We start from the raw sequence: 18,363 nt of genomic DNA on the forward strand, positions 1-18,363 counted from the left end.
ACATTTTGGGGGTTTTGTGGAATTTTTGTTTTTTAGACCAAAGTTCTTTCAGACACTGCACATGTCTTCATTAAAAATCCTGTATTAGAAATCTCATATAAAGGCTGTGGTTTGAAGATACGTTTTCAGGGTGTACGCTGTATGGTAGATGAATGAATATCCTGAAGCTATTATGAAGAAATTTAACTCCATCCCAGCTAAAACCAGCATACTTCTTTAGTATTTTATTCAGTGCTGTTTATTTTCTAGCTTAAGATGGAAAGTCCAAGAGCTGTAGTGCTCAGTGGAGGACCAACGATTGCTTTTGAGATCTCAAAGCTGGAAACAAAGGCTTAGATAAGTTAGAAAGCAGTAGGATTACCTTTTTCTTTAAACTAAACATAAAATACCTCCTCTAGCTAGTGTTAGTTTATGATGATGATGTCTTGTAATAATGATGTTTTCATTGTAGTCTTAGTTATTTCTGCTTTAGTTTCAGTAGAGTTCTCATTTTCTCCAACATGCAATTTTCATTTTGTGTTTAATGGGGAGAGATGAGCAAAGACATGAGAATGCCTGATTTTATAATTGGAGATTCATGGGATATAGTTTCATTGTAGAATGAGTATTGTTAATGAAATGGAAACTAAAATGCCTTTGGGATCAGAGCTACTGCCAAAGTTTTCTGAGGTGTAACAGTTTGCTGCTTTTAGAAATGATTTGACAAATTCCCCTTTCACAAGAAATAAACACTTCAAGTACTGGTCCTTGACTAATGACCAGAGAGCGGAAAATTCTTTATTGACATTTTTCAAAAGGTAAGACAAGGCTAATTATGATCTCTTCTCCTGAAGGTATTTCAGGCTGGTACCCAGTTACCCTATCTGAAGATTTAATGCCTTCACACTGCACAAACATCATGCAGACCATTGTGGGAGGGCTGGAACTTTCTGTTACCTTTGCTCATCAGGATGACCGAGAGCGTGTTTTGGAGGCGGCTAAGCTTTTAGGATGGAACGGTGAGGAGACCCATGAAGACAGTGTGGATGACAGCGACGAATGGGAGCAGAGTGACAGTCCAGTGACTGTGACCGTCTCAACCCCGAGAGTATGGCTGCCAGTCCACTGTGTGCTGCTTGCAGGCCAGACGCACCTACATGAAAGCACTTACTGCTACCTCAGGTATAAGCTATATAATCAGGAAGCCACGTGGACTTTGCTTAGGAGGCCAAAATTGAGTGGCGACGCAAAGGGTGTTACGGTGAACTTTAAGAAACCAAACAAGGTGACTCTCAGAAGGAGCCAAGGACTGCTTTGGTTCTTCAGAGAGGAGAAATTAGAAATCCAGGTGTGGTGGACATACGGTAGAGAAAATGATGTGGGAAGACCACTTGATACAGATCGCCTTATTGGATCTGCCTACGTTGACCTTGCAGCATTAGCAGAGAAGTCAAGGACAACACTAAGTGTTAGCGGTGAGTTCCAAAAGGGCATTGTCATATTTCATCCCTCTTTATTGATGTTTTAGTTTGCTTACCTCTCTAGTCACTTTAAGCAAAATGTTTACAGTTTTGTTTTGTCCAGGGTGCAGCACACTGTCAGCTCCCCCTTTCACTGAAGGTAAACAAGGTTAAAATGCTTGACTCTCTGAATTCAAAACTTAGCAAGTTTAAAGGGGTGAAAAACTGGGATAATGATCAGTAATAGGGAGAGCAGTTAGCGTATGTGGATTGCTGAAGAATGTTTCTTCAGCACTATGGATTGGGCACTGTTATAGAGTGAGAAGCAGTAAGAATGTCTGTCAAGGAGGCTGAATGCCTGCAGTCAAAGCAAATGACTAAGCACTGAGAAGGTCGTGGAAACTTCTGCTTTGTTAGGTTACTTAGGCTTCTGTCATCTACTTAGGCTTCTGTCATCCATCAGCCACCAGCTTGCAGGAAGATTTGTGGACAGGTCATTGGCTTTTCTTTTGAGTATGCTCAGGGAAGGGAGAAGGAAAAAGAGTTAAAATAAGTTTTTATGCTGTGTGTATGTTGTATTCTCAATGTATGTAAAATGATGCAGAGGCACTATTTCCAGGGCTCTCAGGCAGTTGATGTGCTTTAAGATAGTAGTCTGAGCTACCAGTGGGAAAATGAAGGTGTACCCAATTTGGGGAAGTGGTCACTGGTTTTAACCTTTACAAGCTGATATTTCAGGGTGATGCTTTGTATAGAAATTACACTGAAAATCCAGATTCATTGTGCTGGTCTGATATGAGATCTCTACTGTAATGAACTTGATCAGCTGTTTTCCAAGCTTCTAGATTTTCTTTGGCTTGGTGAGCTGGTTGGTTGTGAATTCTCTTGCAGGGGTTTATCCATTGTTCAGATGCAATGCTGCAAACCTAGCAGGAGCTGCTGTACGGGTTCACATCGTCCTTTCTTCCACTTCTGCTGCTCTGTCCAGCAGACTTCACTGTGCTGAGGAATACAGCAACAGTGAAGATGAAGGTGCAGAGAACACCCCTGATCTGAGCCAACAAGTCTTTGAAAATCAGAGTCAGAAAGTGGATATCATAAGTTCAGAAGTCACCAATGGCAAACCACAAGAGGACAACATGGTATTTCTGGAAAATACGGTTGCTGTCAATATCCTTGTGGAAAGAGCAATGCATCTAAGTTTAAAAGGTAATATCCTCACCCCCTTTTTTTTTTCTTTCCTTCCCCCCCGCCCCCCCCCCCCCAGCATCTGTTCAGAACAGCAACTGCATTGAGAATTCAAAAACAAATCCTTAAACTTACTCTGGAACAGTGAATGGATGTGATGGGTTTTGAACTTGGCTTCAAAGTGTTGCAACCCCGAGAGCATTGCATTGTTGCATAACTACAGGGGAAGCATGAGGTTCAACTATTCAGCCTATCTCTATTAATAAAACCCAAAATATAAGTAATATAATGTTCACTGTTACCGATGACAGCTGAATTCTGAAGTTAAGCATTATCTGAATAACTTAACCCCAAGACACTCATATCTCAAAGACTCTTGCAAATTTGCATTTTTAGCATATAATCAATTTGTAAAGCTGGCTTACTCGTGCTATCTGGAGACTGCCAGACACAGCAGTGAGGAAGGGCAGTGTAAGGTCGGAGCAGTCTGAGCTCACCCAGGCTTGACACACTGCTTCCTGCTCTGTAGAGTGGGAATTACAGTTGGGTGCCTAATCACTATGCTGAGGCTCACCAAAGAATTGCTCTTTGCTTTGAAATTTATGCTAAGCATATTAAAATACTCCTTCCTAGCCAGTGATGTTTGGTTCTTGATGTGCAGCAATGTAACACGCGTGGTGAATTTGCAGGTTTTTGGAGCCTTTTGTTTTTTCCCTCGAGTTACAGTCTGTAAATGAATCTCTTGGTTAAAGATGAGTTAAACCCTTTAAAATACATCAGGTGCTCTGCCCTTCACCTTGGGCGCCTCTAGTGCTGCATGGCTTGATTGCTTTGTGTTTGCTCAGCACTTGGAGTGATCCGATCTTGTTTGGGCCATTGCATGCTACCTAAATACAACTAGGAATAAGGAGCTGAGCCTAGGTGAGTTTATTGGAAATGTCTCTGTAATGATCAGCTGTTTCACAGTCTGTGTGATATGCCAGATATCACAGTGATAGGCTGGACAGGAACACTCAGCCTTTTATGGTGTGATGACACAACTAAGAGTCAAACATAAGCCATGATTTAAGTGTAAGTAATTCTTCTACATACTGAGCCCCACAGATGGCTTTTTTATAATGATTCTATAATCTTCTGGAATTCATAGTGTTTGGAAACCTGATGTGGCGTTGTTAATGCAAAATTTTTGCTGGGATAAGGGAGAATTCTTTTGATGATGTACGCTATTGCAGTGTTTCCATCTTCAACCAACTTACCATTTTAGGGGATTCTTAGAAGTAACTAAACTGAGAAGCAACTCGTACACTGAAACAAATGCTATATAAGCTGGTTTTGAGAAGAATTTTCATTCTTCATTGCAACAATTTCATTATCGTGTTACAGATAAAAAGGCTGGAACACTTTTCCAGTCCGTATGTTATGGATGATAAACTTCCTGCAAGTTTGGAAGACTTACTTAAGAGATACAATTTTCAGAAGCTGAGTAAAGATGCAAAATGTTTCACCAAGCCTTTTCATATTTCTCATGGTCTAAAGTCAATTTTCCTGTTTTCTTCATCGTCCAAATAATATGAAGAAAAAAAATAGCTTGAATTTCATAACATTGAAAAGGCATGAAATTAATTTTATAAAAATGAAGTTCTACAAAATGCAGTAGTTCAGGCCAACAGGTCTCTTCTCTAACTTAACTCTGGTTTGAGCACTGTTTTGAACAATATTAGAACAGGATTTTCCATGCGTCTTTTAGGGGCTGAAGTCACTTTAATCTGCAGTTGCTAACCTCATCTTGGCGTGCTTTTCATCTTTTTCTGTACAGTTCTTACATCCCCGTGGAGTAGACGTCTTCATTCTTTTTTCTCTGTGTTGGTCTTTTTTTAAAATCAAGCTTCACCACTAGCACACAGCTGCTGGATTGGCAGGCACAGAGCCTATGATTCTCTCCCCACAGAGCCGCTACAAAAGAGAAGCGTGGGGTGCAAGCTTCTCCATGGACCTGGCCGGGAGGTCGGTCTGTAGGTCTTCCCTTTATAAAAGGAAGATCATCCCTAGCAAAAGGGAAGGAGTTTCCCTTCCCACTCCTGGCTTCTCTGCCAGGGTGCTCCTTACAGAGGCTTCTGTGCTATGGACAACTGTCCTTTCAGAATAATATAAACAGCATCTTTCGAGAAACCCTGCAGCCACATGGCAGCTTCTGTTTTACCACCCGCTTCCTGAACTGTCAGATCACACACCTCAGTTCCTCCTCTCACCTCATCCTTCAAATAATGCTTTTATAAAGCAGAAGAAAACTAATATTTCTAAGTGTAAATTCTTTGCAGAATTCAGGCATTGGGAGTTGCTAGGCTAAATCAGGCTCTATAAGACTCCTTTGATTATGGCTGAGCTTTCTTATTAGAGCCAACAATTCTATTACAGGCTTTTCTTTTCCTAGAAGAAAAGCAAGCTAACACTTGAGAAATGCTGATTTTGCCTTCGGCTGCAAAGACTGATTTTAGGTCTGCCTTTACATGCAGGAGATGGAGAGCTAGTGTGGTGGGCTGACCCAGGCTGGACATGAGGTGCCCACCAAAGCTGCTCCATCGCCCCTCCTCAGCTGGGCAGGGGAGAGAAAATGCAGCAAAAGGCTCGTGGGTCGAGATGAGGACAGGGACATCGCTCAGCAATTACCATTGTGGGCAAAACAGACTCAACTTGGGGAAATTAATTTATTACCAACTGAATCAGAGCAGGATAATGAGAAATAAACCCAAATCTTCAAAACACCTCCCTCCTTCCCGGGCTCAACTTCACTCCCAACTTCTCTGCCTCCTCCCCGCCAGCGGCGCAGGGGGACGGGGAACGGGGGCTGCGCTCAGTCCATCACACGCTGTCTCTGCCGCTCCTTCCTCCTCAGGGGAAGGGTCCTCACACTCTTCCTCTCTCCAGCGGGGTCCCTCCCACGGGAGACAGTCCTCCACGCACTGCCCCAGCGTGGGTCCCTCCGGTGTAGAATCCTCCCCGGGCTGCGGGTGGGGGTCTGCTCCCCCGGGGGCTCCAGCACGGGCTGGGGGCACAGCCTGCCTGGCCGGGGGCTCCAGCACGGGCTGGGGGCACAGCCTGCCTGGCCGGGGGCTCCAGCACGGGCTGGGGGCACAGCCTGCCTGGCCGGGGGCTCCATGGGCTGGGGGCACAGCCTGCCTGGCCGGGGGCTCCATGGGCTGGGGGCACAGCCTGCCTGGCCGGGGGCTCCAGCACGGGCTGCCAGGAATCTCTGCTCCGGCGCCTGGAGCCCCCCCTGCCCCTCCTGCCCTGGGGGGGCTGCAGGGCTCTGCCTCTCACACAGTCTCACCCCTCTCTCCAGCTCAGTCGCTGTTCCCCTGGGTTCCCCCTCTCTGAAATCCTTTATCCCAGCGGCGCTGCCACCGGCGCTGCTGGGCCTGGCTTTGGCCAGCGGCGGGTCCGGCTGGGAGCCGGTGGCACTGGCTCCACTGGGCAGGGGGGCAGCTGCCGGCACCTTCTCACAGAAGCCACCCACTACCAAAGCCTGGCCACGCAAACCCAGTATAGCTAGTCTGGACAGGTCTTGCTCATTTCTCGAAGCTGGGCTCATGCTGAGCATGTCTGTGTTTGAGTTGTCTCAGCTACAGTCTTGCCAAACTGCAAAGAGTTTTGTGTGGCATGTTTTAACTGAAGTCATTGTGGATGCTGTAAAACAAATCTTGTTCTCCAGCAAATCCTCATGCTCGAGGCATAAATGAGCAGCAACTCAGTAAGCTACTATAAATCGGTCACATTTGGTCTTATTTTTACAGAGACTTAAGGAGAAAAGAGAATTATTTTTAGTTAAATCAGATTCATACTCATCAGTTTTGATCATTCTGGTCAGCAGAGTCTTGGAAATATCCAAAGCCGCAAGTTGAGTCTTTGAAAAGCAGAAAGGAGGAAACAGTTTTGTAATAACTGAATGACAGTTGTTTGTGAAGTCTGATCGTGTTTCCCCTTGGCTAGGGCCGTTTCTCCTAGCCGATTTTGCCAGCTACAAATTCACCATCTGAACAGCTCTGTAAGCAGTAAAATGCTGCTACAGCTTTACAAGCCATGATACGCTGCAGCAAATTGAACATGACTAAAGGGTCCAAACCTGGAGGAAGTGTCACATAGGGAGGGGAGGAGCCCCTAAGCATCCCTTCTCTTTGGGCTGTAATTCAGTGCAGGTGATTGTATAATTTCTGCAGCTTTCATTCAACAATCTGTAATCCATAAAATCCAGTAGCATCTGGGGAACATCTAGCTCCATCGCTTGACCTTGCGCTTCTCTGATGATAAACTATCTGCCTCTGCTTGTAAACGTACCTAATCAAATCAGAGTAGTCAATTCATTATCTGCTTTCTCACAAACCTTTTCCCAGGTTATTTCAGGATGAATGAGGGAGAAAATGCTTATGGTTCTAGCCCTGAACTATGTTTATGCAGGGATTCTTGTAAAGGTTTCACTGGTGCATTGCAGAGTGAGTGCCATCCTAGTTGCTTAGCTTGGCAATCACAAAGTTGTAGTTTGTGCGTGGATTAAAATTGTTATTTCTGAAGCTGCTTAAGAACGACTTCAGCGAAGCCTACCTGCTGCCCCATGTATAGGTCTCTGGACGAGGACGTGAAGACAATTGATTTTTCCCTCCCTAACTCTGATACAAATTTTGATGTTTTGGTCAAAATGTTAAGGTATCAGAACTAGACTTTCTTCTCTCAAATTTTCTGCATGCACTTAAAGTAGTAGTAGTGACTGGTATCTTACCCTCCACGCGCTCAATCCCTGCTCAAAGTATGTACCACGGGAAAACGCAGGGGACTATGACAATTGATTTATAACACAAACTCTCACGTCTGCAGTGGGTATGAAGGGCAATGGGAAAAATGGGGCAGGAAGATAGCAAAAATTTGAAATAAAATTGTATATGCTGCTTTTTTCTCTGTATTTAAAGCTTTGTAAGATGAGGTTCTTCCTTGCAGGGATGTTCAGTTTCTCTATTTCACTCTTTTTGAGATGAACTAATAGAGGATATAAAAAAGTTTCTTAATCCTTGAGTATCGTCGATACCGGGTGATATTTTCGTATTCTGTCCACACAAGCGAACTTCATCTCAATAATCCAGCTGTTAAGCCAGATTGCCTTTTGTAACACTATGTTTGGTGTTTTCTGTGTTTGCAGCTAGGATTGCCAAACTGCGACCCAGCAGGGAGGGCCCGAGCACTGGAATAGGGTCCTAGGGACCTGGGGTTTATTCCCAGCTTTGCCTCTGACTTCTCGGATGATCTTGGGCAAATAGTTTTTCCATTTCTCCCTCGAATATTTCAGTTTCTGCTCTGTAAAAGGTTAATGTAATATTTGCTCCCATTGTAAATATACAGTATTTTCAGCTCCAGCAATGAAAAGGAGTATTTCCTACATGGTGGATTTCTTCATAATTATCTGGTTTTAGTTGCTGAACTGCCTTTAGATTATTATTTTTTTTTAATTATTAACAAAATAATTCTGTATAATTTTAGGGAGTCCTTTGACAGAACGTGAAGTAACGGCACCCAGTAGCTATGTATCGTTTGCTGTTGCTGGTGTAGATGCTCCAATAACCACTTCGGTAATAGAAAATACAGACTCACCGGTCTGGGACTTTCAGCAACAAGCGAGGTGAGTGATGCCAGCTCGCTCAGACACACCTTGGATCTGACAGCCAGGCTAGGACATATCTAGTTAGGAGTGTCTTTCTACTTACTGGCCCTGTACCCTCAGCTAAAAAAGCTTTTTCCATGTTTTACGATCACCGCACGTTCGTATCGGGCACAGCGTTGTTTGAGGAGGCTTGGTCTTAAAGCTGACATGAGGAAGGGCAGTCTGACGTGCATGGGACCTTGACTGCGTGGTATTTTGGCTTAAGACTTTGAGTGAGTCAGTCCTATTTCCACTCATCTGTAGTTTCCCCATCTAGAGGAAGGGACTGCTAATTGCTAAAGGATTCTTGGGAAGGTTAAGTAAGACTTGCTCCAATGTATTGGCTTTTTCTGTGTGTTTTACTCTGTTTCATGCTTAGAAATTATGCCCTGGTTCAGGACCAGAGGTGTAAGTTTGGGAATTTGTAATATGAAGATTAAGCCACTGAAAGACTCTGATAGCTGCAGTTTAAAAGTTATGTTTCAGAAGTTCCTTATGCTCAGAGTCATGTCTGAATTGCTTCAAGCAACTTAAAGCTGTCCTACCTGTGACACTTCAGTTTTCAGGGTTATTTTCTTTTGGTTTTTTCCAGAAATCAACTTCAGACATTGCAGCTTTCACCCATAACCCCCGTGCTTTGCTGTCACAGTATTACTGAGTCATGAGATAAACTGTATTTCCATTTCTTCATGCCTTTATTGCCCTATCTTTTAAATTTACAGCAAGAGTGAGGAGAGGGAAATATTTCTTGAATAAGCAAAATCCTGAACCATATAAATATAGTTATGCTTTTGAAGGCTCAGTAATTTCAGGGTTTGTTGTGTTTCTCCCCCCCATCAGTCCAGGAAAAAAACTGGTTTGTCTGGATAGATACAATTACATGGAAACTTCAGAAGCATTTTACTGTACTTGCTCTTTCTTCTATTTCACATAAAATCTTACAATTTTTGTTCCTAACAGATTATCCAAAGAGCTTCTGCTGGATCCACAGCAAACCTTGGTCTTCAAAGTGTGGCACAAAGCAGGTAAAGTTTGTAGTGCAGTATTGAAAGGAGTGTCTTTTCTGCATCCCTTTCCTTGGGTGACTTGTATTTAATGCAAGTAAAGTAAATTCTGTTAAGTAAATTGGAGAGTAGAGTTGTAATGACATTTTTTTACCTTGTGCTAGAAAAATGCTCAAGACCCATTGATTTCCTGCCTTTAGCATCCTCCTTTTCCTCATTAATCATCTGGCAAGGTTTGGTTCATTTGTATTCTTTCCATTTTTAATTTGACAGTATTTTAGAGGCTGGATTTTCCTAGTGAAGGAAATGCTTTACTGTGCCTTTCATATGCTGTTTGTTGTCCCTGCAATGGGTTGAAGTGTGGCCAGCCAGTTGTAATCAAATATATTTATAGTGGCATGGATATATTTTTAAAATTGCTCCTCGGCATTCACGGGGGGAAAACCGAAGGCCTTGGGTTTCAAACCTAACATCATAAAAGCTTTTTGTAAGCATTTTTGCTAAACTTGATGTTTATCGTTAAATGAAAAAAGATGCTGTTAGTAGTTCAAACTGGTGTTTGCTTGTTTTGTTGCTAGCTCAGATCCTCCAATATTTAACTGGTATCAAGCAAGCACAAAAATCCATGTTTCTTACTGGGAAGACAGCCCTACTTCTTCAAACTGTTAGGAGATAATCTTCAAAAACTGGGGTTTTTTCTTTCTTTTTACATATTAAAGTCCAGGTTTCTGATTCTTGCTTCAAAAATAAACTTCCTCTGTAACTCAGCCTTTCTCTGTATTATAAAAAGTACTGTGCGTACACAGGGATTCTCCTGCCAGTCCCTCTCCCTGCCCTGGTCTTTCATTGTCTCTGCATGAACATTTTTAACTGAATGTAACTGCTAAGGTAATCCAGATAATACCCTTTTCTTGGGTAGGATTGTTTGTTCTGTACTTCAGATGAATTTGCAAGACAGAAAAGACAAAAATGTTGCCCAAAAATGCAACAGTGTAATGACAAATCAGCATTTTTGGACAGTCTTGGCAAAGTGAATAGGGAGGTAGCATGAATTTCTGAAGTGTAAATGCAATTCTGGAGGTGGAATACATTTGCTGAGGTCCCTAGATTGGCCTCTAGGTTCATTTTTTCCAAGTCTTTGATTATCTTGTATTTCTAGTCCATTTTCAAGCTGAGTATTTTTCCGTTTGTTACAACCCTTGTTTAACTAGTTCTGATTCAATATCACGTCGGGTATGTAACGTCGTGATCTTTCTTAAACCTGCAGCATGGCCCTCACCCCGCTGTGAATTCCTACCAAGGCAGGTGCTCAGGTTAGCAGCAGCTGCAACAGGGACAGCTATTTTGGCAAATCCATTGGGAGGAAGCTGGTTTAATTGCTTGAAAGAGTTTTTCCTGCTTCTCAGTCAGGCATTGTAGGTCTCTTCGTTTGAAGCATGTTAGCAACCAAAATCTAAGTCTCGTTTCTGTGGTCTTCAACTCTGTTTTTTATTTCCTCCGCATTTACATTCCGCTCTTTACTTGCTTTTTATCTCATGAGAGCTGTCAGCTTTGAAACTGTTTTTTCAGTTTTGTAAGATGTCTTTCTCTGTAAAGTCTAGACATATTTCAAGGGCTGAGTGACTGACTGATTTTTAGCACTCCTGAAAATGTTTTGTTTACAGTGCAGTTTAAATTAATATGTGCTTTATATTCTTCTTCCCCAGAGACTGAGCGGGTGATAGGATTTGCATCAGTGGACCTTTCTCCTCTTCTTTCTGGCTTCCAGCTCGTGTGTGGGTGGTACAATATTACGGACTTCAGTGGACAGTGCCGAGGGCAGATCAAAGTAGCAGTTTCTCCTCTTCAAAACGTAAATTATCTTAAAGGAGAAAGGCAGGCAAGGATCCGGGCCCAGCCACCAAGTCCCTCAGTATGTACTTCGGTTTCTGCCCTGCACATACCTGATTAGATTCCTGATAATCAGCACTGACTCTGTGGGGTTTTGAAGGAATGAGCAAACATAGCAAATTCACAGTACTGGAATGTGTAAAGTCTGTGTAAATGTATCAGAAACACTTAATTCCTTGTTTAAAAATTCTGCTGTATGTTTCGATGGCACCTGCAGGCCAACACTAGTCACAGCACTCATTCAAACCTAGATCACGAACATCTGCAGTGGCTTCACTCTGTTGTTCCTTCGTGGATGTTTGGGGGTGTTTATTGTTAGGAGAATATTCTGGGGTTTTGGATGTCTGGGAGCCTGTCAGTTTGCTGCTTTGGCAGATGATGCCCGAAAGCATACAGTAAATTCAGCCTTTCATTAGTTAGGAAATGTCTAATTTGGCAGAAACTTGTTTTTCTGGAAATTTTTCCATTTCTCATGGCTTTTTTTTTTTTGATTCTGTAGACTTTCCAGTTACGCTGGGGTGTGATATACCCATGTAAGGGAGCCCCTGTACCCTGTTTTCCATCAGTTTGTTCTGTGGTAGTGTAGGGGGGAATAAACAAATGATACTGAAATAAGAGTGTTGTGAAATGATACTTTGGCTCAGTGCTGGAAAATCCTTTGAAAACTTAGAAAACTTAAGTTTTTTGTTTGTTAGCTCAGCAACATGCTACTTTGATTTCTCTGTTTTCTTGCTGTGGAAGAGTCTTGGGTGGTGTTTCTCTTTATTCTAGGTGAAGGCTGGCTTTTCAGAGTTTCCCAGTAATGCTACAAGCTTTTCCAAGCTGATGTCGAATACCTTGTCAAAGGAAGTCAGCATTCCTACTCAAGAGCTGTAAGTCTGCTGGCTATCAATCATTTTTATTATATTCAGGGCTCAGAAATCTACTTAGCTGAAGCCTATTGACTCTACTGAGAAAATATCAAACCCTGTCAAATGTCTTTCCCTGGGTTTGGGCTTAAACATTATACTAAATTCCCTTTACCAGTGACAAGGTGGCCCAGGAGACAGCAATCTTGAGATGGGCTCCTTTCTACAGAAACCAGATGTGTTTTTTCATCTCACTAATATTTCCTGATTTGTTTCATTTCCCTTCTACGTTAGGATTTACCCTATGCCATTGCTTGAACTGGCAGGTGCTTCTTCCAGGCCTTTGTAAGAATAAGGGTCGCATTTGTATTGGGTTTGATTTTTGATAAGGCTGATAAGTGTAAGTTAGACTAGAGTATTACTGCTGTATCCCTTTCCTTTTGCCCTAACTCTTGTCCACAGCTGGTGAATGACAGCTGGTGACATGCTGTAGTATTGCATGCTCCAGGACTAGGACCATCAGATATCCTGCCGTAACTCCTGCTTTCTGTCTCTTAAAGCAAGCACCTATGTTTATATATTTAACTAGCAACATGTAAGAGAGCATTTTAATTCATGGTTTGTTTATTTAGCGTACACAGGAGATGATACTTTTCCTGTATGTGTCTTTGACGTTTAGAGGGACTGTGGGCCACCATTCTGTGGTCTGAACAGCTGGCTTGGCAGCTCCCTCTTAGTTGACAGACTTTTCCCATTTAGAGATCTCAGCCTGTTTTCTGCTGTTACATGTAGGCCTCTTTCAAGCAGAATTAGTCCCCCTGGAACACACACGCCTCGTCACGAAGAGCATATGCAGAATGTGCGCAGATTTCACGAATCCTTACAGCAAGCAGAAGGGAACGCACATCGAGCAGCAAAGACGGACTCATTGGCACTGTCATCACGTACTTCTCTTCTTACTGCTCTCAGGTAAAACAGAGCTATAGCCAACAAGGTAATTCAAAGCCTTAGGTTTTCAAAGCGGAACTTGAATGTGAAGAATTCTTGCATCCAATTTTAAGGGAAATAAAAATGAAGATATACAATAGCTGATTAAGAAGTATGAGCGAGACAGTGTGATTTACAGGAGGATGAGATGAGACTGGAGGAGCAGGGACTAGTCAGGCATCTCTGCATCAGGACTGAGGTGCTCTAGCAATGCTGTAAGTTTCCGAAGGGAAGCAGCAACAGCAGTGTTTTAAAATCAGGGTAGAATGCCTTGCCTTATCCATCTTTGTACATCTGTAACACAACACACACTGTTAAGCCAACAGTCCTCTGAGCTGGTTTTCACAGACACAAGAACAAGCCTGTAAGCATTTTCATGGTGCACGGGGCAGGATGTCCCTTCCCGACAGGATGCCTTTCTCCTTACTAGAAGCACTTTTCTCTTGACTAGTTTCTAGGTTCAAATCAGGAAATTTAGAAGAGTATTATTTATGATCTGTAGGAATATAGGACCGAAAGAGACTTTCTGAGTCATTCCATCCCTTCCCCTGCTACTGTAAGCAGTATATCATAAAATCTTTAGATCTTAAGCAAGTAGAAATCCTCAATTTTTATCAAGCTCAGTCATAAAGTCAAGTAATATTCTTGGCTTTATGACTTCTGTTGGGAAGTTATCTCAAATCCAACTCCTTTGATTAAGTAAGTTTAAAACTAGCTCTTTTTTTTTTTTTTTTAACTTCCAGCCTAAGTTTCATAGCTAATTCGGCATGTGTTCTCAAGTGTTATCCTTTCACTTAGAGCAATCTCAACACTTACCTACTGATCTATTTTTCAATAATAACCTTTAATCTCATATTTGCATGCTGTTGACTAGAATGATAAAAATAGAACCAGTCTGCCACAGGCTTTTTTTTCCTCTTACCAAATTTCTTACTGTTGCCTACAGAAAAAACTTGAGTGAGCTGGATGAGGTTCAAAGATACTTCAGTCAGAAGCTGACCAAGTCTTTTCCTGACTTCAGTTGCGGTAACACATCCAAACCAAGTCCTGAGGAGTGGGAGAGTGATCATCAGGGCTTGATGAGCGGAGAAGTGGATCCCGACGAATGCCATCTTTTGGAAAAATCGAGTCAGTTGGTGTCTCAGGTCAGCAGCCTACTCAATGGTAAGTTGTCACTTGGCTTGGAATTTTTTGTCAGAAGCTGCCTGCAAGTGTCTTCAAAGTTCTGACGTAATCAGGACCACTTCCTGGTGCTGGGAATCAGTAAGTGTTGGTCTGCTGGCAGAATGCTTTAGAGACCCTTTCAAATCCCTGTCCATGGTGATAGTGTTGAACTGAAACGTTCAGAAGGAAGGTTAGGTGGGAGTCCAGGTGGTTTCAGGGTAGCCTAAATATCAATGTCTGTTCAGTAGAAAAATAATCCACAGAACGATACTGAGCTGGATCTGTGATTCTTTGCTAATAGGAATTGGCATAGCTCTGTTTTCAGGTGAAATTTGTGCCCTATGATGAAATGCTAAAACAAGACTCTTTTAGGATGGGTAAGACAAAGCTCTTAGTGAGCAGGTTCTTTTCCGTTTATCACATTCAATACATTTCCTCTTACAGAGGCATCAATGCAATTAATTTTCCCTGTCATTAGTGCTGTTGGACACAGAATGACATCTTTAATAAGGATGGAGTGTGACAACAGGGAAGGAAACAGTATCTCTTTGTACACTTTGTTTTCAGATGTGTTTTTTCACTCTGCCTGGCATTTCTAACAGCTCTGTTGTAACCACTCTTCACCTCAGCACTAGCCAGCTCACTGATTGCGGTTAATTTAATGTTAGCTTAATTGTTTGTGCCACTCTGATCTCATACCAGAGAGGTGCTGTGAAGTAGCAAAATGATTAGGAAATCAAATTCATGCTGGTGCTTTTAAAATAATTTATCAGAGTAGAGAATAAACTGTGGCTCGGAGCGCTGCCAGTTGAAAAGTTATTCTGTGCTGTTTCTGCCTGCAGCGACCTACAGGGAAGCAGCGCTTCAAGAGATGGAGTTGAAGGGCGTATTTCTGTTGTGCCAGAATTTGCCATTCTTGTTACCACCTTGATCTTCTCTTTTTCTTTTTCTTCAAGATTTTGCTCTTTTTGTTCCCCTCCTCATCTTTATTAGTTGATTCTGCTGCTTCTTTACATGCTCTCCTCTACATCTGTCTCAAACTCTGCCTTCTCCTTTTCCAAATGTCCTCCACCATTACCTTATAGCAGCACTTTTGCCTCAGAGTAACTAATTTTGCCATTTAACCCAATACCAGTGAACTAATTTCTCAAAGAATGCAAGAAATTAATAGGATCTGCTAACTAGGAACATAAAAATAGGTGATAGCGGCTTTTTAAAGGATTTGTAAAATCCCCAGAGATTTTCAGGACTGCACAGATTTTATGAATGTTTAGGTTCCTAATCCAATCACCTTTTCTCCCAGCTCTTTGTTTTCAGACTTTACAATTTTATCACCACACCTGAGCAGTAGTCCTGAGTGAATTTCTGGTTTACAAATATTTGATTAACAATTGTCTGTAATTTGATTTGAGTTGGTAAATTGAACTGAAAGCTGGAGAATATCAGTAGCAACGGGGTCTTCTGGGTGTCTATATGAAACTGGGGAAGTTATGCGAGGAAAAGGTGGTAAGATTACCCATCTTTGCTGTCTTAGATTATTCCACTTTCCTTCCTATGTGGTCTGAACTGTCCAAAACGTTTTTAGTCATGCCAAGCAAAAGGTAGTTTCTCCATTTGCTTTAGGTGAACTTTGTATATCGGAATATTTTCACTGTCCAATGTTTTTTTTCTTTACATTGAGGTAGATATTTCTAGTTATTTCCCAGTCATTTCATGCTGAACATTTCCTTTTTTCCTTAGCATTTCTGTCCTTCTGTTGGCCTTGTCAGTGGTAGAGAGAGCAGAACGCAATCACATCGGCAGCGTTTGACAAAGCTGTGCGTGTTTAACTCCTAACCATTCTTACATGTGTGGTTTTCTGCAGAAAGACCAAATAAATGAGATAAAAGGTGAACTGTCGCTCCATGCATTTACTGATGCTGTTTTCTATTAATCAGACTTACAGACTATAACTAAAAATAGTACAGAGTCTTCTAACGTGCATCAAGATGGCAGCAGAAAGCTGGGGTCTATACGTGCACCCCCCCAGAAGGATGAAGCAGCCAGACCTGAAGTACGCCAAGGCCAAGCTGAGCTGGCCTCCCGCAGCGTTTGCAGTGATACGCAGCGGCCGGGCCCTCTTGGGAGATCCGTGTTTGAGAGAAACATGTTACATGAACTCCTAGACCAAGCTGTCCCTGGAGATGAGCATCATTCGCCAGTGGACGATATCCAGGAAGATGAAGGTGCTTTTGCTGTACAGCCACACAGTGAAGAAGAATATGAAGAAGATGTTATAGAACCCCGAACTCTTAATGAAGTAACAACTGTAACGGACAAAACTAGTCCCTGGTCCAGCGTGCTGTCTGAGGCAGAGCAGGGTGCTGCCCAGCAGCCTGTGGACTTGAGGCCTGAAGATCAGCACTCCAGGGATATGGATTGGTTCCAAAGAGGAAACAGCAGACGGAGCAGCACCTTGTCCAGCATGCTACAAGGTGACAACCAAAGCATGGCCACCCCCCTTAGCCCATGCGTTAGCCTTCTCACAGACGAGGGCAGTCCTTGGCCAGTAACAGAAGGCTTTCAGAGCTGGAAAAGTGGCACAGAAACAACTGGGAAGGAGCTGTTTCAGCCTGCTCATTTGTCAGAAGTGCATCAAACAGCCAGTGGCCCTCTAGAAAATGGAAATTGTGATTGGGATCAAGCATTTAACACTAAATGTATAGAGCAAAATGTGGAGGTTCATAGAGCCTCCAGAGAGGTGCTGGCATTTCCAGGAGACGTCGGTTTGAGCAATCCAAAAACCACAGAAGAAAAGGAGGAGGAAGACGGTGAGGTTGTAAATGAGGATCGTCAAGACGAGGAAGAAACTGGTTCTGATGAGATCTGTGTTAAGAGTGTATCAGCCCAAGCGGGCTCGGAAGGACACAGTGAAAGCTTTTCTGATGACAGTAGCGAAGACCCACCGGAAGAGTCAGAAAAGTCTGTCAAACCGAAAATGGTTTTGTATCCTTCTTTTCTTTTTCTTAAATGCACATTACATTCAAGGAGCATGTCTGTCTTTTTAGTTAGAATCTCACTGGCCTCAGGAAAGAGAAATCCACTATGTGGAGCTCTTCCCTGGGAAATGAGTCCAGAATTGGTGACCTGGGAAGGTGTTGGAAGACCCTGTTGTGTTGTGTTTCACACAATATAGTGGTGACTTCCTTGCCATTTGCAACCAATGCATTCTGTGATCCATGAGAGTTATTTCATTTTTGGGTAGTTTAAATGTGTCTTCTTGTATTTTTTCCCCATGTCGTTTTCCTTCATATATTATAGCTCTTGTGTTTATTTTGTATTAAGAAACCTGTAGATTATTTTGCTTTTAAAATACTTTCCCACGTTTCTTGCACAGATCCCAAATCTGTCTTTCAGTTTCACTAAGCTGTGTTGGAATTTTTGGAGGACAAAGCACTGAAAATATGTGAGGTATTATCGTAGAGCAAGTTAGTGTCCCATGCTCTGTGAGGCCAGGTGAGAGAACCAAGTGTTCAGAACAATAGAATATCAATTAAAATGAACGGAATTCACCCTCTGGGATCCGTTAACAGCTGTCACATCGAGGGCTGTTCCACATCTGCCGCTCCTGTGGAGCTCTGTGCAACCACGCGCTGCCACAGGTTGTTCCTTAACCCTTCTGCTCAGATCTGATCCTGTTGCTATTCCCAACTTCTTCCTTTCACCCCAGCAGATGGAAGCCTCCATGAGACTGCTCAGTGTTTCTTCTCATCCTTCCACAGCTCTGAAAGTAAGTATGGGACCTCCTTTCCTTTAGCGGAGTCCATCCGTTCGAGCAGGACCAAACGTACTTCCTTTCTTTGCCTGGCAGCACTCAGGTTAGCACTGATGGCTTCCAAATTGTGCAAGGAGAAGCCTTCTGATACCTCCTCTCTCTGTGAGAGCCATTTTCAGCATTCATGGCTGCATCATCTGTGATGCTTATGCATTGATGTTAGACCGCTATGCATTTACTTACTATGCATTTACTTGTTACTTATGCATTTACTTATGCATACTCACGTTAACCAGTTTGTATACTCAGTGGATGTGGCTCTTCTCCATTAGCATTGGTGGAAGTGGCAGGTGCCCACTCCACACTTCTTTGGGCTTTACTGGGAGGTAAGGTGCCTAATTTTGAG

The 18,363-nt window shown here is 42.7% G+C and overlaps 1 protein-coding gene across 5 annotated transcripts in view; it reads left to right on the top strand.

The window, feature by feature from the left end:
- Positions 1-18,363, top strand: part of C2CD3 (C2 domain containing 3 centriole elongation regulator) — a 52,472-nt gene that overhangs the window by 26,205 nt on the left and 7,904 nt on the right. For 3 of the 5 annotated variants that reach the window (XM_056328473.1, XM_056328474.1, XM_056328477.1), the window contains exons 23-32: positions 834-1,454; positions 2,331-2,648; positions 8,151-8,289; positions 9,271-9,335; positions 11,021-11,226; positions 11,976-12,076; positions 12,845-13,021; positions 13,986-14,203; positions 16,141-17,188; positions 17,870-17,972. In XM_056328473.1, coding sequence (XP_056184448.1) covers positions 834-1,454; positions 2,331-2,648; positions 8,151-8,289; positions 9,271-9,335; positions 11,021-11,226; positions 11,976-12,076; positions 12,845-13,021; positions 13,986-14,203; positions 16,141-17,188; positions 17,870-17,972 — 2,996 coding nt within the window. Of the gene's footprint in view, positions 1-833; positions 1,455-2,330; positions 2,649-8,150; positions 8,290-9,270; positions 9,336-11,020; positions 11,227-11,975; positions 12,077-12,844; positions 13,022-13,985; positions 14,204-14,647; positions 17,189-17,869; positions 17,973-18,363 lie in introns of those variants that run through there. The other 2 variants (XM_056328476.1, XM_056328478.1) reach the window with 2 other exon arrangements.

The sequence above is a fragment of the Falco biarmicus genome, chromosome 2 (assembly GCF_023638135.1).
Source record: "Falco biarmicus isolate bFalBia1 chromosome 2, bFalBia1.pri, whole genome shotgun sequence".
Classification (NCBI taxonomy): domain Eukaryota; kingdom Metazoa; phylum Chordata; class Aves; order Falconiformes; family Falconidae; genus Falco; species Falco biarmicus.